Below are 25,014 nucleotides of genomic sequence, written 5' to 3'. Positions count from 1 at the left end.
TAGCTTGAACCATTCAGTAGAAGTTATAGGAAAGATAATATTGGCTTAATATAAAGAAAAGCTTTCTAATAGAGCTGGTTGTTTCAGTAAAATAAGCGGCCTTTAGATATAGTGAGCCACTTGTTAATTAAGATATCTCCTTTCCTGGATTTTTAGAGGGTCATGCTTCAGATAAGGATTGGACTCTATAATATGTTCTTTCCTAACTCTGAGTTTCTTGTACAGGAACATCCTGCTTTGGAATAACTTAAAATGACAGGATAGAGTTAGGTCCTTAAAAAGAAGTGGTAACCTCCATCTCCATCTCTATCAGCTCATACCCTGATTTTCCTTAGAGCTGTGCAAATGACCAGGCCACAAGTCTGAAGATTTTTGTGTCTGAGGAAGTAGTGAGGTCACCATCACTAGAAGTATATATACAGAAGAGTTTGGATGATTGTTCTCCTAATGTGCTACAGTGGAGTTCAGATGGGAGACTTGGAATCCCTTCCAACTTTCTGGATTATCTAAATAAATATATGTACCTTTGTGAGACATGTAGAAAGAAAATGAATAGCATCTTTATGCTGCATCTCTCCTAACTTCTCTTCATTCCTTTTCCCCCCCCTTTTCCTCTTCTTTCTTTTTTTCCTTCCTTCCTTCCCTCAATTTCTTTCTTCTTTTCTTTCTTTCTCTCTCTTCCTTCTCTCTCTTGTTTCCTTCTCATTTCTTTGACTTTTATAGGTAAAAGCCACTGGCTGGTGGCCCAAAAAGCTTCCTTAAAAAAGAAATTCAAGCAAGTAGTGTGCTCACAAGCAGAAATTCCGGAAGATCACAAAAAAGTTGCCCCAGCACAGATTCGAAGAAAAAGATGGACCTCAATTGAAAGCCTGTTTCATGTTCCTGAGAAGCGCATCTTAGATCGGCCATTTTTGGTGAGAAAAAAATTCAGCCTTGAGCTCTTGATAACAAGTATCCACAGAAGAGCAGGGCTTGAGGGCCCCTAAACCAAAGACCCTAGAACATTTATTAGAGGTGGAATAAGAACATAGACTATCAGAGCTACACAGGCACTTGAGAGATCATCTAGATTAACCCCCTCTTTTCACATATGGGAAACTGAGGACCAGAGAGAAGAAGTGACTTAGGATAAGATAGAACTCATAACAAATAGCTTCTGTTTATCAACTTATGTGTGAGTGTAGAACACATACTAGATTTTGCCATTCTTCACACAAAGAATGGGGAGATCAGGACTAGGTGTAGGTTGGGACACTCGTGTTGAGTAAAAAGCCGTGTTATTGAACTAATAATAACAATAAGAAAATATTTGTATGCTGCTTTGAAGCTAAAATCCATTTTACTTGCATTGACTCATTGAATCCTCTTAATAGTCACATGTGGTGCTTTAGAAGGCATGGAGTTTTGCATGGGCTGGGTATTTGAATCCCTGTTTCATTCCTTACTAGCTCTGTAACTCTGAATAAGTTTCCTACCCACTTTAGGCCTTTGATTTCTCATTCTTAAAATGGAGATAATGCTGTAATAGCCATCACCAACCCTAGAGTTGAGATGAATATCAATGAAACAGTGGATGTGAATGTAAAACCATAAATAAACTAATAAAACAGGTAGGAATTCAACAGGGTAAAGAGGAAGTCAGTGGGTAAATGCGAAACATAATTGCATCAGCAAAGACTTAGAAGAAAGGCACATTCAGGGATCAAAGAATTGCCCCCTTGGAAATAAAAGTACTAAATAAATGCAAGACATTGCTGTTATCATAATAATTGTGTCTAGGTTTTCCCCCATTAAAATAAAGGGGATTTGAGGGAGAAGATGCTCAGTGTCATCATTAGAATCTCTAGACTTCTTTGGGATTAGGAGACAACAATGGAAAACTATTGACAAATATAGAGCTTAAAGAGATTTTAACTGACTCTCAGATCAGAAAGCTTTCTTCTCATTCTAAGATGTAATGTTCTTCTCTAAAATATAATGTTCTCTGAGAACAAGTTTCTTGGGAGGTTTCTGGGGGCAGCCCTAGTTTCAGCTCATTAATCACAAGTGCAGCCAAGGATTAAAGTCTAAATCCTTTATTGTCTCCTTCAAAATCTTGTCTCCTTCCTTGGGCCCTGTTAGCTTTCTTAGAGGTCTATCTCTCTCCTTGGTTCCGAGAGCTCTTGTCACTAGTCCTTTGCCTCTGCTAGCCTCTGCCTCTAGCTTCCTCCAAATGTCTCCAAATGCAAAGGTTTGTGCTTGAATCTCCAGCCACAACAAAGGTGGATGATGGAATGAATCTGTCTCAGCCTCAGAAAGTTTCTAGTGAGCTTATCCTTTCTGGCCCTGAGAGCTCCTCCTTATATGTTCCACACTGAATATACACCAATCATTATATCACTAGGAAACCATTATTTGTTGTAGGATTAAATCAATGGTAAACTAGATTTAACCACTGTCTCCTCAATTCCACTGACTTAGCACCTTGTAAGAATTCTAACACTAAATGTTGATAATGATTTTCCTAAGGTCATACAAGTTAATGAAAAGCCTAAAAAGTCATATTAAAAGTCACACCACTAGTTCCTAATATATGACCTGCTTTTTCCTATTCTCACACTTCTCCCTATAAGCTATCTATCATGTATTGCCAAAATATATTTCTTATGCATAGAACTGATAATTATTCCCCTGCTCAGAAACTCGGTGGCTCCCTAGTACCTATCAAGTAAAGTTTTGACTTCTTAAGTCAAGGAGGCAAGGCTTTCCACAATCTATCACACTTTTTTTTTGTTGTTTAATTCAGGGCTTCTTAAACTTTTCCCCCTCATGTTCCTTTTTCTTCTGAAAAATTTTTATGTGACCTCCAGTATATAGATATATAACTTAAATATTTACTGATTATAAATCATAAAGAAATTTATTTTAAAATAATTCTTTGGTATACATATAATTTTACTATTTATTAAAAACAAAAGCAAATTTTCATACTATTGAAGATAGATGTGCTTATTTATTTTTATATAAGGAATTAAATCTTGGGTGGAATATTTGATACCTTTTACTGCTGTCAGATTTTTAGCAACCCTCACGTTCAGTTATATGTGACCCACAGTTTAAGAAGCTTTGGTTTAATTGATTAGTTTTGTCCAAGTCTTTGTGACCCTATTTGGCATTTTCTAGGAAGAGATACTGGAGTGGCTTGTCATTTCCTTCTTCAGTCATTTTACAGTTAAGGAAACTGAGGGTCACACAGCTAGTGACAGCCACTTTATTTTTGAACCATATTATACAACCCTCTGTCCATTGAACATATTTTGTATCCTCCTCCCCATGGATCTGTGTTTGTGCAGTTACATTTTTCATTCCCTTACAGGCCTGCTCTTAACCTGTCAAATTCTTACCCGTTATTTAAAGTCTGATAAATGTCTCCTCCAGGAAATCCTCCATGGTCCAGAAAAATAGCCTTGTCCTTCAGATCTTACATAGCACTTCATTTTATAACTATCTAATATATTTAATATATGATATTCTAGTGATTTTTAATTGTGTTTCTGTCTTAGGCCTTTATTTGATTGAATTCCTTGAGGGAAGGGACCATTATATTAGTTTTGCATTTCTGATAGTACTGAGCACAGAGCTTGGACTCTTGATAAATGCTGTTTTTGTTATTATTTTCCAATTTGACTCACTCACATAGCACTTGAAAGTGTGTGAACCACACAGCCAATAAGCATTTATTAAGCACCTACTATTTATCAGACATTGTGCTAAGCTCTATGAAAAAAGGCAAAAATCAGTCCTGCCCTGAAATGTTCACAGTCCAATGGAAGAAATGGTGAGTAATATACAAACTGTTATGTTTGTTGGATTGTGTGACAAGGGGCTGCTAGGTGATACAGAGTTAGAGTACAAGTCCTAGTGTCCAAAAGACTCAGTTTCCTGAGTTCATATCTGGCCTCAGTCTCTTATTAGCCATGTGACCCCGTTTACCTTAGTTTCTTCATAAAATGAGTTGGTAAAATGAGTTGGAGAAGGAAATGTCAAACCATTTCAGTATCCTTGCCAAGAAAACTCTATTGAAGTCAAGAAGAATCAGACACCACTGAAAACACTTGAACAATAACAAACTTTATGACATTGATGGAACAGGTATGGGGAAAATAATGTATTATCTTACCCTCAAGACTAACAAACATGAGACTTCCAGGAGCCAAGATGGCAGAGTAAGCAGGAAATTGCTGAATTATTCCATATTTAATTCCAAACAACTATATTGTAGAATGGCAGAATCAAGAAAAAGACATTCTTGATTCTGCCATTGTAAAATTTATTTTGGGGTGCTATTATATAGTTCCAATTTGAAAGGTTGGCAGGAAAGATCTATTTCTCTTGAATAAAGGGAGAACGTAGTCCAGGGTAGGCAGCATCCTGGCAAGCCAGCAGAAGATCCTCCCTTAGCAAGCCAATTTGGAGGACTTGAGCCACATCCTAGTGCCAGGTAAACAGGCAAAATGTATCAGGTTCCCAACATGCCTCAACACAGCACCAGGAGAGCCATCAAAGTCCCACATCAGGTCAGCATCAGAGCAACACCAGTCCTGCAGCCCTCATCACAAGAAGTTTGGGATAGTGTCCCTTCCATCCCAGGAGCAGAGCTCAACTTTAAAAGTAACAAACTAGATGGAAAAGAGTAAAAACAAACAAAAAACCTCAATTGTATAAAGTGGTGACAAAAGCAAGACACAAATTCAGAAGAGAACAACAATGTTAAAATATCTACATACAAAGCCTCAGAGAAAAATGTGAATTGTTCTCAATCTCGAAAACAAGTTTAAAAATCAAATAAGAGAGGTAGAAAAAAAATCAGGAAAAGAAATGAGAGTGATGCAAGAGAATCATGAAAAAATTCAACAGTTCAATAAAAAAAAGTACAAAAAATGGAGAAAGATGTACAAAAATTTACTGAAGAGAACATTCCTTAAAAAGTAGAATTGTTGGGGGCAGCTAGGTGGTACAGTGGATAGAGTACCAGCCCTGAAGTCAGGAGGACCTGGGTTCAAATCTTAACACTTCCTAGCTGTGTGATCCTGGGCAAGTCACTTAACCTCAATTGCCTCATTGAGAAAAAGGAAGGAAGCGGGGGAAGGAAGGAAAGAAAGGAATTTGGGGATGCTATCATATAGCCCAAGACAATTTGAAAGGTTGGCAGGAAAGGTCTATCTCTCTTGAATAAAGGGAGAACATAGTCCAGGGCAGGCAGCATCCAGGGCAGGAAAGGAAGGAAAGGAAGGAGTGGCCAAATGGAATAGAAAATAAGCTAACTAAAGAAAATAACTCCTTAAAAATTAGAATTAGGTAAGTAGACTTTAATGACTCTATGAGATAGAGACTTAAAGAAAAAGGAAAAAAATAAGAGAAAATATAAAGTACCTACCACATCAGAATAAAACAAGTAACTGGGAAACTAGATCCAGGAGAGATAACTTTAAAATTATTGGGCTACATGAAAGCCATGATCAAAAAGAAAAAAGGACCTGGACATCTCAAAGAAATTAGCAAAGAAAACTGTTCTGATATCTTAGAGGCAAAGGGTAAACAGACATTGAAAGAATTTGGAGATCACCTCCTGAAAGAGATCCCAAAATGAAAACTTCTAGTAATATTACAGCCAAATTCCAGAACTCCCAGATCAAGGAAAAATATTCCAAACAGCCAGAAAGAAAGAATTCAAATATCAAAGAGCCAGAGTCAGGGTTATATAAGATTTAGAAGCTTCAACATTAAAGGATTGGAGAGGTTGGGATATATCATTCCAGAAGGCAAAGGAATTAGGACTACCATGAAATATCACCTACCCAGCAAAATTAAGGATAATCCTAAGGGGGACGGGAAATGACCATTCGATGAAACTAAAGATTTTCAAGTTTTCCTAATGAAAAGACAAGAGCTGAACAAAAAAAAATTATTTTCAATTTTAATTATGCTCAAGAGAAGCATAAAAAGGTAAAGAGAAAATAAGGGATTCAATAAGGTTAAATTGTTTACATACCTATGTGGAAAAATTATACTTAGAATTTTTAAGAAGCACATCATTATTGGTGCAATTAGAAGGAATATACATAGATATAGAGTGTGGGTATAATGTGACTTTAAGGAGATGACATGAAAAAAATAAGAGTTGAGAAAGGAATACACTGGGAATAGAAGGAAGGGAGAGGTAGAAGGAGGTGAATTATCTCACATGAAGAGTTGTGAAAGACCTATTATAGTTAAGTGGAAGATGAAAGAGTGGGCATTGCTTGAATCATCAGAACTGGCTCAAAGAGGGAATAATACATACAATTAGTTGGGTATAGAGGGGAAGGAGGAAAGTAGAGGGAAGGATAGGAGTTAAGTAAAGGTGGAGGACTGACAGAGGGGAGGGAAGATTGGAGGAGATAGTGGTCAGAAGCAAAATGTTGGTGAGGAAGGAAAATGTGAAAGGAGAAAAAGAAGAATAGACAGGAGGAATAATGAGGAGGGAAATATACATGGGCAATCATAACTATGAATGTGAATGGGATGAACTTTCCCATAAAATGGAAATGGATGGCAGAATGGATCAAAACCCAGAATTCTACAATATGTTGTTTACAAGGAACACATTTGAAACAGAGATACACACACAGAGTAAAGATAAAAGGCTGAAGCAGATTGTATTATGTTTCAGCTAAAATTAAAAAAAAAAATCAGGAGTAGCAGTAGCAATCATTATCTTAGATAAATCAAAAGTAAAAAGAGATCTAATTAAAAAAAACAGAAGGAAAATACATTGTTTTGTACACAGTGAAGTATTAGCAATACTAAACATATGGCATAATGTAATATTCTCTCTAAAATATAATCTCCTCTTGTTGAGATTTTCTTGGGGTCTCTGGAGGCAGCCTTCGTTTCAGTTCAGCCAGGGGTTAAAGCCCAATCCTTGATTTTCCCTTTCCAAGTCTGGTCTCCTTTCCTGCTGCCCAGTTAGCTTTCTTATAGTCCAGATCCTTTATTATCTCCTTCCTGGGGCTGGGCAGCTTTCTGGAGAGCCTTTCAGTCTGGCGTTGGTTTCAATAACTTGAGCTCCCACTTGCCTTCTCTGGCTTCTGAATCTCCCTGACTGAATCCAGGCTGAGGCTCCTAGTTTATATGCCCCACACTGAGTATAAACCAATCATTTAATCACTAGGAAACCATTATTTGTTTCAGGATTAAATCAGTGCTAAACTAGATTTAACCCTTGTCTCCTCAATTCCACTTAGTACCTTGTTTCAAGTTCAAGTTGTAGGATTAAATCAATCATACTGAACCATGCTAAATTAGATAACTATTGTCTCTGTCAATTCCACTGACTTAGTACCTTGTAAGAATCCTTTGTTTCAAGTTCAGAGTTCTGGCCCATAACAATATAGTATCCAAATTCCTAAAGGAGAAATTAAATGAGTTACAGGAGTAAATAGAGAGCAAAACAATACTAAAGAGGGACATCAAATTTCCTCTCTCAGAACTAGATGGATCTAACTACAAAATAAGAAAAAAATTAAGGATGTGAATAGATTTTTTTTTAAAAGTTAAATATGACAGACCTCTGAAGAAAATTGAATGGGGATAAAAAAGAATATTGCTTTTTTTCAGCATATGGCATCCACACAAAAATTTTCCACGTATTACAGTATAAAAACCTCAAAATAAAACGTAGAAAAGTAGAAACATTAAATGCATCTTTTCAGATTATAATGCAATAAACATTATGTTAAATAAATGGCAGTGTTAAGATAAAATTAAAACTAACTGGAAACTAGGTAGTAGTTTAAAAATAAACAGGTCAAAGAACAAAATAATTTCATTAAAGAGAATGATTACAATAAGACAACATACCAAAATTTATGTGATACAACTAGATCTGTACTTAAAAGAAGTTATTTCTCTAAATTTTTACATCAATGAAACAAAGAGCAGATCAATGAATAGGTGCACAATTAAAAAAAAGAAAAAAACTTGAAAAAGAACAAATTTAAAAATAGTCAATTGAGCACCAAATTGTAAATCCTGAAAAGCAAAGATGAGATTAATAAAATTGAAAGTTAGGAAATTATTAAGCTGATAAATAAAAAGTAGGAATTGATTTTAAAGGGGAAAGGGGACCAATAAGATAAACCACTGATTAATTTGATTTTTAAAAAAGAAAACTAAACTTCAAGTATTAAAATAAAAAATATTAGTTCGCTACCAGTGAAGAAGAAATTAAATAATCATTAGGAAACAATTTGCCCATTCATATGCCAGTAAATCTGACAAGCTAAGTGAAATGGATAATATTTATAAAAATATAAATTGGCCAGATTAACAAAAGAGATGAAATTGAACACTTAAATAACTCTTATCTTAGAAAAATAAAATTGAACAAGCCATTAATAAACTCCCTAAGAAAAAATCCCCAGAGTCAGACAGTGAATTCTACAAAACATTTAAAGAACAATTCTAATACTATATAACTTATTTGGGAAAAGAGTCCTATAAAATTATGATTCAACATTGATGCTGATACCTAAACTGGGAAAAAATAAAAAACAGAGAAAGAAAACTATAGACCCTTCCCTGACTTCCCTAACATTAATACAAGCATTTTAAATAAAATACTAGCAAGGAGATCACAGCAATATATCACTATGATCATACACTATGACCTAGTGGGATTTATACCAGAAATGCAAGGCTAGTTCAGTACTAGGAAAGTACTCAAATAATTGACCATATCATTAATAAAAGCAACAGAAATCACATATATCTATATATGCAGAAAAAACTTTTGACAAAATACAAATTTAGAAATTTAATAGAAGTGACTTAATAGAAATATTTAATAGAAATAATTTCTATTAAAATAAAACCAGAAAGTATAGGAATCAATGGAGTTTTCATTAAACTGATTAGTATTTAATCTAAAACCATCAGCAAACATATGTAGCATAAATAAGTTAAAAGCATTCCCAAGAAGATCGGGGTGAAGCAAGGATGTCCATTATCACCACTATACTGTACTAGAAGATTTAGTTATAGCAGTTAGAGAAGAAAAAGAAATTAAGGGAATTAGAATAGGCAATGAGGAAACAAAACTATTACTCTTTGCAAATGTTACAATGGTATACTTGGAGAGTAGAGAATCAACTAAAAAACTACTTAAAATAATTTTAGCAAAGTTGCAGAATATGAAATAAAACACATAAATTACCAACAAAGTCCAGCAACAAATGATAGAAAGTGAAATACTATTTAAAATAGTCAATTTAAAATATTTGGGAATCTACCTGCTAAGACAAGCTCAGAAACTACATGAACACAATTACAAAACATTTTTCATACAGATAAAGATCTAAATAACTGGCAAAATATCAAGGCAGAGCCATACTTTGGCTGAGTAAATGTTGAGACTCACCTATGCCATCTTCCAAATCCCACCAAATACCCTTAATAATGACTCTATAAACAAATTCTAGAGTGGCAGAACCCACGAAAAGATAGAGTGAAACTTTTTCTAGGCCAAGACCATTTAAAAGTTCAGCAGGAAAGATCTGTTGCATCAGGGTGAAAAAGAAGTCTGTGCCAGTGCAGACCAGGGCACAGCAAATCCGGAGCAGGCCATAGCATGGCTGAATCAGTAGCAGCAGTGGTGATTTCCAGATCTCTCAGCCCACAGATGGCAGGGGCATCAGATAGTGGGACAGAAGAAGAATTACATGGGTTGCTTTGTTGGCACCAGTGGCAGAACTCTATTGCATTGCCTGTACTTGAATAAGTGGCAGTTCTGGGTCTTAGGAGGAGAACACAGAAAAGAGACCCTGGTCACAATTCCAAGGTTGAAAAGAGTGCGTGTGGTCATTCACAAATCTCTGCACAGGTCAGGAGAGTAGTAAACGCACCTCTCCCTAGATCACACTACTTTGGAAAAGCCAAAAACTTACAGGAACCCAGAAGTACCTCTGAAAACAGCTGGACAAAAAAATTTGTAGCTTGGAACAGTGCTTCCCCCACTTCTGAAGCAGAGTCTCACTTTAGCATAGAATTAAAAGTCAAGAAATGGACTGATTAATGAGCAAGCAACAGGAAAAATTCTAACTACAGTAGAAAGTTATTTTGATGACAAGGAAAATTAAGATGCAAATTCAAGAAAAAAATAGTCAAAATTCCTACATTCAAAGACTTAAAAAAAAAGTATAAATTGGTCTCAGGTGAATGAATTCAAAAGGATTTTTTAAATCAAGTAAAATAGGTAGAGGAAAAGTTGGGAAGAGAAATAAAAGTGATGTAAAGAAATCATTAAAAAAAAGAGCCAATAGCTTGATAAGGGAGGCAAAAAAGTAGCACCTTAACAGAATAGGCCCAATCCAATGAAGGTAAAAATTTCTTGAAACGCAGAATTGGCTAAATGGAAAAGGAAATAATTCTTTATAAGTTAAAACTGGATAAATGGAAACTAAAGTCTTTATGAAACATCAAGAAATAATCAAAATTAAAAGAATGAAAAAATAGAAGAAAATGTGAAATATCTTATTGGAAAAAAATGACCAGAAAAATAGATCTAGGAGAGATAATTTAAATATTACTGGACTACCTAAAAGTCAAGATCCACAAAAGAGCCTTGATTTTATCTTTTAGGGAATTGTCTGTCAAAAGAAAATATTAATTGTTCATGAGTAAGTTAAAACAGTATAATAAAAATGAAAATTCTACCTAAGTTATTTACTTATTCAGTGCCATACCAATCAAATTACCAAAAATGATTTTATACACCTAGAAAAAATAACACCAAAAATCATCTGGAAGAATAAAAAGTCAAGAATGTCAAGGAAATTAATGGGAAAAAATGCAAAGGAAGGTAAACCAACACATATTAGATCTCAAACTATATTATAAAGCTATAACCATCAAAACTATCTGGTACTGTCTAAGAAATAGAGTGGTGACTCAGTAGACAATATTAAGGATACTAAACAGTTGTAAGTGACCATAGTAATCTAGTATTTGATAAACCCAAAGACCCCAGCTTCTGGGATAAAAACTCACCATAAGACAAAAATGGCTGGGAAAACTGGAAAACAATATGGCAGAAACTAGGGATAGATCAACATCTTATACTATATATTAAGATGAGGTCATAATGAGGTACATGATTTAGCCATAAAGGATTATACTAAGCGAGGGATAGTTTACCTGCCAGATCTATGAAGAAGAGAAGTATTTATAACCAAACAAGAGACAGAGAATTATGAAATTTAAAATGGATAATTTTGATTATATTAAAGAGGTTTTTGCACAAACCAAAGCAATGAAACCAAGATTAGAAGGAAAACAGAAATCTTGGAAGCAGTTTTATAGCAAATATCTCTAAACAAGGCTTAATTTCTCCTATATAGAAAATGAAGCCAAAACTTTAAGTATACAAGTCATTCTTCAATTGATAATTGGTCAAAGGATATGAGCATATGAATAGACATGAATAGTTTTCAAATGAAGAAATCGAAGCTATCTATAGTCATATGAAATGCTCTGAATCACTTTTGATTAGAGAAATACAAATTAAAACAACTCCTAGAGATTATCTCATGCTTCTCAATTTGATCTACGTGACAAAAAATGATAAATTTGAAGAGGATGTGGGAAAATTTAAGACATGTATTGTTGGAGAGCAATTTGGAACTATGCCTAAAGGGCTATAAAACTGCAAACTTTTGGGTCCAGCAATATTACTATTAGATCTGTATCCCAAAGACATCACAAAAAGGGGTAAAGACCAACATGTAGAAAAAGCAGCTCTGTGGTGAAAAGAAATTGGAAATTGGGGAGATGCCTATCGTTTGGGGAATAGCTGAACAAGATGTGGTATATGAATGTAATATAATACCATTGTGCTAAGAGATGAACAGGTGGATATCAGAAAAAAAAACATGGAAAGTTTTATATGAATTGATGCCAAGTGAAGTGAGCAGAAGTAGTAAAGCAGTATATACAAGCAGTATACACAGGATCAACAATATTATATGATGATCACCTATGAATGATTTAGCTCTTCCCAGCAATAAAACGATCCCAGACAATTCTAAAGGACTCATGATGGAAAATACTATCCACATTAAGAAAAAGAACTGATAAGAGTCCAAGTGCAGATCAAAGCATACTATTTTCACTTTGTTTTTCTTGAGACTTATCTTTTTACACATTCTTTCACAACTTGACTATTATAGAAATATGTTTTGCATGATAGATCATATATAACCCATGTTAAATTATTAATCATCTTATGGAGGGGATATTGAAGAAGGGAGGGTGATAGTACCAAACTCAAAACATTTTAAAATGAAGGTTAAAAATTGTTTTTATGTGTAATTGGAAAAAGTAAAATACCACTAAAAATAAAGAGATAAATTAGGGGAAGAAAGACTAACAAATGTTAGGCAATTAGCAGACCAGTTGCCATCTAAGTAAGTGTTGAACATTATCTTGAATATTTTCAATTTTATTACTTGCTACTGTTCTAAATGAACTTGAACTAGACTTTCTACTGTGTCTCTCACATGCCCCAGAGTCATTCCCATCTCCAAATCATGACTTTTACTCTTTCCCTATTCAGAATGCTCTACCCCTTTCTCTCCACTTATGCTTTCTATTCATTTCCATCCTTTAAGGTTCACCGCTGGTCCCACTTTCTCCATGAAGCCTTTGGTGATGGTTTTGCCCCTCTGAAATCATATGTCATTTTCTGTATCACTTCTTTGATCCAATAACTAATAACTTACAGTTATTTATAATCAGAGATTATTAGTGAGAAAGTTCTTTACAAACATGATGTCATTTGATCCTAACTACAACATGATGACCATTTTGCAGATAAGGAAAAAGAAGCTCAGAAGGGGAGTAGTAACAATGTCACTCAGCTATTCCCAAAGCTGGGACTCAGACACAGATTTTCTGAATCCAAGTCCCAGTCTCATTCCATTAGGACATTTTGTGTTTTGTTATTATTCAGTTATGTCTGATTTCTTGGGGAAAATATTTGCCTTTTCCTTCTCCAGCTCATTTTATACATAAAGAAACTGAGGCAATTAAGGTTAAGTGACTTACCCAGTAGCTAGCAAGTATCTGAGATGAGTTTTGAACTCAGGAAACTACGTCTTCTTGCCAGGGCCAGCACTCTCTGTACCACTTAGCTATCCATGACACATTTTTATTTCCACAATAGAAGTCGTCATTCATGAGCAATGATTGTTTACATTATAGGCAGGTAAGTGGCCAGATCAGTAGTCAGGAAGGCCTAAATTCAAATTTGATCTCAGACTTTTTGTAACTCTGTGATCCTGGGCAAGTCACTTAGGCTCTTTTTGCCTCAGTTTTCCTCAACTATAAAGGGATAATAATAATAACACTACCCCCCCCCAAAGGATTTGTGCAGAGCAAATGTAATTGGTCTCAGCACAGTTTGGGATACATAGAATGTTCTATGAAAATGCTTATTTACTCTTCTTCCCCCTAACTTCTATCATATGTTGTATCATGATCAATAATGTCTTCCATTTATATAGTGTAGCATGTGAAAATCCATAATGCATTTGAGCTTTACAGCAACACTGGGATTGGAAGTGGGTATATTATTATTATTCCTAGATTTGGGGGATCAGGAATTGTTATTCCTCCAATGTGAGGAATATCCATGGTGGGGACACTCCACACTGGCATATGTAGATCTGGAATTCGTCTATAATTTAGTCTTAAGAAAACTTTATGAAACTCTAGGAGGTTGGTAATTTGGCTGATGGCACATAGAAAGACTCTATCTTCCTGATTCTGAAGCTTGTTGTCTGTTCAATACTATAACTAATGAGAAAACTGAATCTGATGAAGGTTATAGGATCAGGCAGGGTCTTATTGCTAGTTAGCAGCAAAGGTGGGACTTGTACCTAAATTTTCTGATTTTAAGTCCAACAATGTATTATCCCATAAACCTTCTTATATTCGTTGTCTTGTTATTTAGTTCTTACGTGATTATTCATTTCTTGTTGGAGGTTTCTCCTTTTTTTGTATCAGACTATAAATTCTCTGGAGAGAATGATTGTTATATTTTTTGTTAACCCTTACTGTTCCCATCACAATTTCTTAAACATAAGTGATTAAAAATAAATTATTGAATGAAATTCTCTTATTGTTTGCTGCATGTAATGTTCTTTTCTCTAAATTGTAATAATTCTCTGGACACAGATCTCTTGGGGAACTTCTGGAAGCAGTCTTAGTTTCAGTTCAGTTCAGTAATCCCAAATGCAGCCAGGAGTCCAAATCCTTTGCTGTCTCTTTCCAAGTCTTCTCTTTCACTTGGGGTTCAGGTTTTCTGGAGACTTTCTGGATCTTGGTTTCAGTGTTTTCCACAGAACAGCCTGCCACCACTTCTTTGTCTTCCTTTATTCTGCCCAACTTGTGAATCTCCTTGACTGAATCCTGACTCTGAATCTCTCAAAGTCACCCTTGGCCCTAAGAGCTTCTTGCTTATATGCTGCACACTGAGTACACACCAATCATTGCATCACTAGGAAACCATTATTTGTTGTAGGATTAAATCAGTGCTAAATTAGATTTAACCATTGTCTCCTCAATTCCACTCAGTACCTTGTTTCAAGTTCTGGCCCGTAGCATCTCCTTCTAGGATCAGATCAATCATACTGAACCACGCTAAATTAGATAATTATTGTCTCTATCCATTCCAGTGACTTAGCACCTTGTAAGAATCCTAACATCTCCCCCTTTCTTTTGATTTAGAACATAGGGTGATCATAACCTCCCTGACTTCTCAAGGAGGTGAGAACCCCAAAAAAGAAGGTGATCACACTTTCCCTGACTGCTCAAAAAAGAAGTGAAAACATCATCAAAAGGAGGTGGTGACACCCTCCCAGACTTCTCAGGGAAATGAAAACACCAAAGGAAATGGGAAATCAAATCAGATTAGCAGGCTTCTGAAGGGGCTCACTTGAAACAGGTATACATAAATCCATCAATATGGGAGATACTACACATAGTTACACAAATTATATAAGCACATAGTAACATAACACATGAGGAATTATACATATCCATAAGTCCTAGAAATAGTCCAAAAGGAATCCATTGTCCATTAGTTCATGTGCCAGGAATCCAATAATTCCTGCAAGTTTTGAAGTCCTACAATAGTCTCATCAACAATTTTTCATCCTAAGGAATCCAATGATCTTTTCTGATTTTCAAGTCCTGTAACAGTCTCATCTTGTGTTAGGGAATCCAATAATTCCTGCTGGTTTTCAAGTCCTACAATAGTCTTTATCATCAGCCATGCTCTTTCAGTGTCAGATGTTTTTTAGATCTTCTCCTTTGTTTTGAGGTTTTTCTCCTTTTCTGTCTCTCTCCAGGTGCTCATTGCCATCCATGTGTTTCCTTCCCCATCTGTTTCCTTCTCTTTCTATAAAAATACAAGCAAACTCTCTCTCCCAGGCAGTTAACCTATCTAATTCCTTTCTATTTACCACTGTCTATATCTCTTCCCTTCATCTGGCAATTACATTGGAGCTGTTTGCCCTGGACACTGCCCTATTGGTTTAAAAGGCCTATATTCCCCCTAGGTATAATCCCTTTCTGTTATCTGATTGCTTTTATGTTGGTTGATCATGTAATCCTTTTCTGCCATGTGATTACTTTTCAGCTGATAGATCATATCAGAGTCCTGACCTAAAGACTCTCTGACTGTAAACTCAGCTGCCATCATGCTCCACCTGTCTTTTGATTGAGGTCTTGGATCTGGGCTCCACCTCTTATTTCCCTGGGTCAATCTACATTCTGAGGCCCAGTGGAAGCCCTTGTGGCATTTTGGACATAGGGTTTTAGGTCTTCTTTCAGCCTGTCTTCTCACTGTATCTCCATATCTACACTGAGCTCTTAGATGTCCAATTTTTTCACATTTAACACATCAGTGAGTTTCTTTAGAAGTCCCTTGCCAACCCTGTCTTCCCATGTTCATCATAGTCTGGGTATAATAAGTATTTGTGCCCACTATGGCACAGCGTGTTATGATCTCCTCTAAAGAAGCATATTTATGTAGTCCCCATATAATTCTTCTGCAAACCTCATTAGCATTTTCCTTAGCCAGATGTCTGGTCATTATTTCTGTAGTTGTATTTTCTCCAGTGATTCTTGTGACAGCTCTCTGCAAACGTTCCACAAAATCCAAAAAGGGGGGGGGAGAGTGACAGCTTTAGAACTGGACCTTTAGCAATTCATGGCTTAAAGAGAAAAAGGCTTTCAGAACAATTCTGCTCATAACCCAAGGCAGCCCTCCTTCATTTCAAGGCCTAGGAAACTGCAGGAGGGAAATGCTTCTTTTTCTCCACTAGTAGGTGAGCCTGTGGAAAGTGGGTCTTAAATGATTATAGGGGCTAGGAATAATTTCTGCTTCATGGCTTGTTTGGATATTTTTCCTCTGTTGTTTACTTCTCTAGTACATTTCAAATAAATGCTTTACTATTTGATTAGTGATTTCTGCCTAGTGTTTGAAAGCAGAATTTATTCATTTAATGGAAGTCAAGCTCTATATTTTCCCTACATGCAATTCAAACTAATGGATACCAAAAGTTAATTAGGAAACTAGATATGTATGTATGTATATCTGTGCTATATGTGTGTGTATATATATACATATATCTTTACATATGTATACATACACATACAAATATGGTTTGTTTATTTTGGTTTTTTTCTTTTATTTGTGTCTAACTCTTTGTGACCTTATTAAGAGTTTTCTTAGTAAAGATACTGGAAGGGTTTCCTTTTCCACTTCCTTCTTTAGTTCTTTATGTATCATATATTCCTCTCTTTCTTCTTCCACTTCTCCTCTTTTTTATGCATCCTCCTATTATGTTATTTAGTAATTGATTCACCTATGGGTGAAACATTGTAAGGTTTAGTTTATCATATTTCAGGCCTATTTCTCTACCATCTCTTTGATTTTGCTTCTACTTTCACCTTTTTCTCCTCTGCATATTTAGAAAGCAGTCTTTTTCTGGTTTCTCTGTTCTTATTTTGCTGTTGTTGTCATCCTAGATTAATGTAATTGTTTACCTTTTTTGTATTTCCATTGTCTAGGGAGCTTGAAAAGCAAATAATCTCTTCAAATCTGGTTTTCTCTATAGGAATGTTTTAAGTCTCTTTTATTATTCAATATCCATTTTCATTTATAGTTAGATTCATATTTTCAGGATAGTTCCTCTTGGGCTACATCTTGAACTCTATTTTTCTTTGGAACATAATCATTATTCCATTCCCTTCTGCATTTTATGATGACTATAGAGTAATATTGTATTTCTTTATATTTCAAGGGCTTTCTCCTAGTCACTTGCAGAATTTGTTGTTTCTCAAAGGAATCTTCAAATTTAAGCACTATGAGTCTTGAAGTTTGCACCCATGTTTTTTTGTTTGTTTGTTTGTTTTTGGTTTAATTAAAGCTTTTTATTTACAAAGCATATGCATGGATAATTTTTCTAACATTGACCCTTGCAAAACCTTTTGTTCCAAATTTTCCCCTCTTTCTCCCCACCTCCTCCCCTAGCTGGCAGATAGTCCAATACATGTTAAATATGTTAAAATACACGTTAAATCCAATATATGTATGTATGTGTATATATATATATTCATATACATATGAAAATATATATACACACACATATATATATGCACATATATATATATATGTATAGTTATCTTGGTGCACAAGAAAAATCAGATCAAGAAGGAAGAAAAAGAAAAACTAAGAAATAAAATCCAAGCAAATAACAGAGAGAGTGAGAATGCTATGTTGTGTTCCACACACTGTTCCCATGGTTCTCTGGTGCACCCTTGATTTTTGTGGATTTGTTTTTTGTTTTTTTTGAATGTGCTCTCTGGATCCTTTCAATTGGTCCTTTGTTTTCTGTTTCAGAAATCCTAGCCAATTTTCTTGTATTATTTCTGGCATGACTTTTCATGTTTTTCTGGGAGACCTATAATTTTTAAGTTTTCTCATGAATCCTGCTTTTTATACAATATATTTTTTTGTTGTTGCTTGGAAAGCGTGCTTTGGAGTTGGGGAGTGGGTGCTTCATGTAAAGCTTTTATTATTTTTTTAATTATTTTTTTTTTTTTATATTTTAAGGTCCAAATAGTCTCTCTCTCTCCCCTCTTCCCTCTCCATTCTTCATGAGAGAAGACCACCATTTCATATACATACACATATATGTGTATATATTTGTGTATATGTAAAACCATACTATGCATACTTCTGTTTATCAGTTCTTTTTCTAGAGATAGATAGCATCTTCCTTCTTAGATCCTTTGTAGTTGATTTGAATATTTATAATACTCAAATTAAATTAATTGTTCACAGTTATTCATCAATCAATACTGCAATTACTGTATCCAATGTTCTCTTGTTTCTCCTCATTTCACTCTTCATTATTTCATGCAAGCCTTATCATATTTTTTCAAAATCAACCTGTTCATCATTTTTTAAAACACAATATTCCATCATAATCATATGCCACAAATTTTAAGCCATTCCCCTATTGAGGGAGATATCCTCAATTTCCAGTTCTTTGCTATCATCACAGAGGGCTGCTATAAATATTTTAGAACACATAGGTTCTCTTCCCCTTTCCTTGATCACCTTGGGAAAGACATAATAGTCATTTGCTAGTCAAAAAGCAGATTGCTGGTCAACCAAAATTGTAGTCTACACAGTTTTAGAACTCTTTGGGCACAATTCCATGTGGCTCTCCAAATGGTTGGATTAGTACAGTATTCCATCAAAAAAATTTCCCAATTGATACTAATGCATTGTTGGTGAAGTTGTGAAATGATCCAACTATTCTGGAGAGCAATCTAGAACTAAGCCCAAAGGGCTATCAAACTATGCATACCTTTTGACCTAGCAGTGCCATTACTGGGTCTGTATCCCAAAGAAATCATAAAGGAGGGAAAAGGACCCATATGTGCAAAAATGTTGAAGCAGCTCTTTTTGTGATGCAAAGGATTGGGAAAGGAGTGGATGCCCATCAATTGGGGAATGGCTGAACAAGTTATGGTACATGAAGGTAATGGAGTATTATTTTTTCTATAAAAAATTAACAAGCTGATTATAGAAAGGCCTGAAAAAGATTTACATGAACTGATGCTGAGCGAAACAAGCAGAACCAGGAATACATTGTACATAATAACAGCAAGAATGTGCTATGATTAGTGATGAAAGGCTTGGTTCTTCTCAGTGGTTCATGGATCCAAAGCAATCCCAGTAGACTTGGAACAGAAAATGCTAGCTGCAAACAGAAAAAGAACTAAGGAGACTGAATATAAATTAATACATGCTATGTTCACTTCTTTTTTCTGTTTTTTTTTAATCTCTCCCATGATTTTTCTCTTTTGTTCTGATTTTTTCTCCCAATATAATTTATAAAACAATATGTATTAAAAATAAGATTTAAAAATTTTCCCCAATTGCTTTCAAATATTTATCATTTCCCCATTCTAATTTTAGCCAATCTGACACAAGTAAAATATCTTAAAGTTGTTTTAATTTGCATTTCTTTAATCAATAATGATTTAGACCATTTTTCATAGATATTTTTCATCAAAAACTGCCTGTTCATATCCTTTGACCATTTATCAATTGGAGAATGATTCATGTTCTTAGAAATTATATATTTGAGATGAGTATTATATATTTGAGAGGTGAGATCTTTATCTCAGAAACTCTATAATTTTTTTTTTCCATTTTCAAATCTTGGCTATATTTGTTTTATTTGTGAAAGAACTTTTAAATTAGTAATTTCTTTTAATGTTATCACTATTTGTTTCTCTTTTTTTCAGATTGTCCTTTGCTTCCATGTATTTGTATTCCTAATCAGGTATCCTTTGCTTTTTGTTTGTTTCTTTGGTATGACATTGGTGTGGTTCAAGTTTTTTTTTGTTCTGTCAATTCTCTTCTGTCAATTATTTCTGTGCAAATCAAAAAATTTAGTTTTAAAATTTTTCATTTCTCTTTTAAACCATTCAGGAATAGCATGTTATGATGATTCCCCTGTTGTTTTCAAAATCCACATAATCTTCTACTTTATCAAGTTTTAAATCAGTTCCTTTCTTTTGCAGTATTTATCCATCGATGCTTACAAGATAAGTTTCTTTTACAAGATAGAAGTCATATTTTGTTGTTGTTGTTGTTAATGTCTTCCCTGTTGGTTTTCCCCTGCCTGTTTTCAAGATTTTTAAACTATGTATATATATATATATATATATATATATATATATATATATATATATATATATATATATATATATATATATATACATATATACACACACACACATATATATATATTTTAAAAAAAAATATTTTGCCCTATTGCTCACTTAGTGACTCCTTTCTCTCTCTGTTGGTAGTTTTCTTGGGGCTAGAACTCAATGTGTCTCAGCCTTCTCCCAAACTAGGCAATTCAATTTACTAGTCCCAATTTACTAATTAATTCAATTTACTAAGTCCCAAATGACTTGGAAGTAGAACAGAATTGACTCAAGTTGATGCTGAGCACTTTCTCTCAGGCTCAGAGAAATGTCACAGTTCTCCACTGTTAGGTTCTTACTAAGTGCTAATGAGATAATGAGATATTAGGTTCTTACTAAGTGCTAAGTCGGTACTCAACAATTCTCTAGTTCCGGCCTTTAGGTGTCTTTTAGTCCTATGAACTCTTGGGGAGGAGCTTGCATGGTTAGGAGGAGCAAGTTCATTGGTTAAAGTAATTTTTCCCAGAAGCCCTTGAGTTATCCCACGCCCATTCTCTGGGAGGATAAAAGAGGGCAGCACTCGAAAGATTGAGAGTCTTGTCTGGGCCAGACCTGGGGTGGCTCTCTGGAGGGAGAGAAAGAGTCTCTACACGAGGTCAGAATTAGCGGCAGTTAATGACAGCAGATCTCCTCCCAGAGAGCTATCGGCAGTTTCTGGAGACAACAGCACATGATACTCCACACGTGATACTCTTCTGTGGCTTAATTCTCTGACCCAGCAGCACAGAACACTGGCATGCTGCTGTTAAAATCTGAGCAAATTTTTGCTGTTTTGGACTCTGGAACTCTGCAGCTTTGGGAAGATGGTCTTTCTGTTCTTACTTTGTTGTTGTTCTAGATTAATGTATTTTTTTATATTTCTGTTGTCAGAATGCTTGAGAAGCAAATAATCTTTTCAGATCTGGTTTTCTTTCCAAGAATTTTTTGAGTGCTTTTAATTATTGAACATTGATTTGTATTCATTTATGATTAGACTCATATTTACAGGGAAGTTCACCATGAAATGTATCTTGAACTTCATTGCTCTTTGGAAAACATCATTCCATTCCCGCTTATATTTTCTGGTGACTGCAATATAGCCTCGTATTATGATAATTTCCCTTCCTTTATATTTGAAAGTCTTCCTCATGGTCACTTGCAGGATTTTTTGTCTCTTAATGGAATTCTTAAATTTAACTGTCTTAATTTTAAATGTCTTGAAGTTTGCACTAGGAGGAGGAGGAGATTAGCATGTAGAATTGAGCTTTGTTACATATGTGGACACATGCCCTGCTATATCCTTTTGTTCCTCCACTCTCCTGCAAAGTTTTATTAAGGCAAAGAACACTGCCACGCAGCTAGTGCAACCTAAGAAAATGTTTGTGGCTTGGAATACTCATCTCTGGGGCACTGAGAAGAGGAAAGAATTATTAAAGTAGAAAATTGACCTGTGTTGCAAGCACATGGGTTGGTTTGTGTAGCTCTGTTGCCAGAAGCTGATGGTCAGTTGACCGGTAGAAGAGACAGTGCTGAGTGAATGCTTGTTGGGGGTTAGAGACTATTGCCATTCTTAGAGGCTAGTTAAGTTTTTACCTTATTAGGGTTCTTGGTGTCCTAAAACATGGAAATAGCTGGAACTGATTTATCTCTGGAATACGATTCATGTTTTGGAGAATTTTGAGTGGCTTTGAGAATTGAAGAAAGTTCTACATCTCTTGGTAGTAGCCACATGACCCAGAAGTCTAGAACATAAAATGTTAAACTTAGAATGCTAATAAAATATAGAATATTAATTTCAGAATGCAACATTAGATCTGTAAGGATCTTGAACATCATCTGGTCCTTTCTTATCTATAAGGAAATGGAGAACCACAAATAAAAAATGACTAGCCCAAGTTCCTAGAGCATGAGAACATCATGTAGGCTAGAACAAAACAGGACAGAACAGCCTGACTTTTGGGCTTCATTTGCAGAGGAAATTTAGTAATAAATTGTAAGCTTCGAGGGTAGGAGCTATCCAATCACTGTGCATGGTACATAATAGGTTTATGTTGAATGATTATTAATTTGCTTTTGTATTTTTCTAGCATTTATTTACAAAAATCTTTTACATCTATTGTTTTACTGTTCCTTACTACAACTTTACATGGTAGGTAGGGAAAATTTCAATTTTAGGAAACCAAAGCTAAGGGAAGTTAAAAAAAAAAAAAAGGTTTTGCCCCAAAGTTACAGAGCTAGCAAAAGGACAAGGTATAACTCAGACTTAGATCTTCTGAGTCCTTTTTAAGCTTGTAGTCCAAACTCTCCAAAGTGATACTTGGAGAAGACAGATGACCTAGTTAACCCACATGACTAAGATTGGAATTTCAGAAGTTCAGAGGAACAAGATACTTTTACTCTCTTGACCCTTCAATCTGTCCTACACATTCCACACAATGCATGCAGAAGCTTAGCTTACTACTTTTCTCAAAACCCTTAAGTGGTTCTTTTGCTGACTGAGTAAAATCAGTCTGAATCTGGCTTCTACAACCTAGTGCCTTATCCATACCATTCTTATCCATGAATATTTTTTGTTGTTGAATCAGTTCAATAACCCCATTTGGGGTTTTCTTGGCAATAATGGAGTGATTTTCCATCTCCAGCTCATTTGACAGATGAGGAAACTGAGGCAAAGTGAAGTGACTTTCCAAGGGTCGCATAGCTATTAAGTGTCTGAGTCAGATTTGAACTGAGGAAGATGAATCTTCCAGACTTCAGGCCCAGCACTGTGCTACTATAGGTGGCTTAGGGCTGTAGATTTAGAAATGGAGGGTTCCTTAGTATTCTTGAGCATCTAGTCTCACCCACTCATTTTACAGACAAGGAAACTAAAGTCCAAAGCATTTTCCTCAGATAATAGCACAACTAGAAGGAAGGCCATCTATTCAAACTCTCTCATGTTATTGATCTGGAAATCAAAGGCCAAATTTATTAAAGAACTTAGCCAACAATCACGTAAGCAAGAAGTGTGACATTCTGTCCTCTGCATATTTGCAGAAGCAAAGTGGCAAAATTTTACTAATACATTGCCTGAAGTCAAGTAGACACACAGAGAATTGACCTGATAAGTTTTTGTCACAGGACTATGGAAAACCCTATATTTAACAGTACTGCATGCATCCCTTTTCCCCAGGGAATATGTAGTTTAAAGATAGAGGGTATCTCCTTAATGATTTTTACATGTTATTCTTGCATTAGAGTAAATGCTAGCTTTCTCTGTATGTATAGTATTTTTTATGTATGTATATACTTTTTAGTATGTAAACCGAGAAAGTAAGCATTCTAGCTTTGTTTTATTGGCCATTTGGTGATTGGCATTCAATTTAGGACCTAGGAATTGAGCTGCCATTTCATTTCAGTGACATTTACTTCACTGAATATTTTGTTTTTATTCTAGTATCTATCTTCATAGTTTAACTTGAGCAGAAATCCCAGTTGTGAACCAAAGTTTTAAGAAACAGTCAAGTAACACAGACTTTACTTTTTGGTTTTAGCCTCTGGCTCAAAGCCTGGGACTTTAGTCCTACATAGTTCTTCATTTACCTGATTAATGGGAGAGGATCAGCAGGATGAGAAATGGAGAAAAGCTCTGGATATCAACTAACCTGTATAAGTGTTATGACTATTTTTTAAGAAGCTTTACAAAAGCCTCATCATGTAAATCAGTATTAACATGGGATTCTGTTAAGGAAACTATTTAGAGAAGGACTGAGTAAATTGGGCTTTGTCCCCTTATTGTTTCAAGAGAATTTGTATCTTAGAAATTAAATTGCCAAATTACTATCCATAAGCTTTGGATCTCAAGGTTCCTCAGTTTTGAAATTCTAATCTCTCCTGTTTTCCTAGTTAGATGAGTGGCCAAAACAACTCATGGTTCAGAGCTCTGAAGTCCTTCTGATGTTTCTTTCCCAAGCTATTCCCTTAGGGCATCATTGCTAAAAGAGCTCCTTCTCACTCTTGAACTTGTCTTTTTTTGTAATTATAGTACTTACTGCCAGAGATAACTCTTTCTCTTCTTGCAAAGTGTTTTAGTCTCATATCTTGCTTGACTGACTGGGCCTGCTCTGTCATGAATATGATATCTTCTACTGGACAAATAGTTTTGGTATAAGACATTATGACCAAAGAAAGGTGAAATGGAGAGAAATATTTCCTCCACACACCTGAAAAGACAATTTCTCTTTTAAGATTCACATCTTCCTCCATAGCTAATTCTCTTCCCTACTATTAGAACTCACATTCCTTAGAGATTGATTGATCTCAACTACTCCCTAGAAAGTATATCTTGCTTTTTTAAAAAAATACTAGATGTATAGTTGATGCTTCAGCCCTAAAGTGGCAACAAAGTGCAGATATTTCTTATTATTTGGTGTAATAATTTAAGAACTCATTGTCTCTGTTTCCTATACTTTATATCTCATAATTTCATCAACTTTGTTAAAGCAAATCAGTTGTTCAGAAGTCTTCTTTATTGTTTTTTCTCCTTTTGGAATATGTAAGTCTTTCAGCTTTTAAACTCCTTAGCATATGCTTACTAGTGGAATTCCTGTAAACTAACTTATTTAAATAAGCTATAGTTACCAAAAAACAGGAAATGAACAGAAATAGATGTAGGTT

General features: G+C 35.0%; 1 protein-coding gene across 1 annotated transcript in view; it reads left to right on the top strand.

Moving 5' to 3' along the window:
- The window catches only part of XRRA1 (X-ray radiation resistance associated 1), a 143,241-nt gene that overhangs the window by 44,101 nt on the left and 74,126 nt on the right, over positions 1-25,014 (top strand). Inside the window, 1 exon segment of the mRNA XM_074304072.1 lies at positions 724-914. Coding sequence (XP_074160173.1) covers positions 724-914 — 191 coding nt within the window.

The sequence above is a fragment of the Sminthopsis crassicaudata genome, chromosome 3 (genome assembly GCF_048593235.1).
Source record: "Sminthopsis crassicaudata isolate SCR6 chromosome 3, ASM4859323v1, whole genome shotgun sequence".
In the NCBI taxonomy this organism is placed as follows: domain Eukaryota; kingdom Metazoa; phylum Chordata; class Mammalia; order Dasyuromorphia; family Dasyuridae; genus Sminthopsis; species Sminthopsis crassicaudata.
This window is presented reverse-complemented; position numbering and strand designations above follow the sequence as displayed.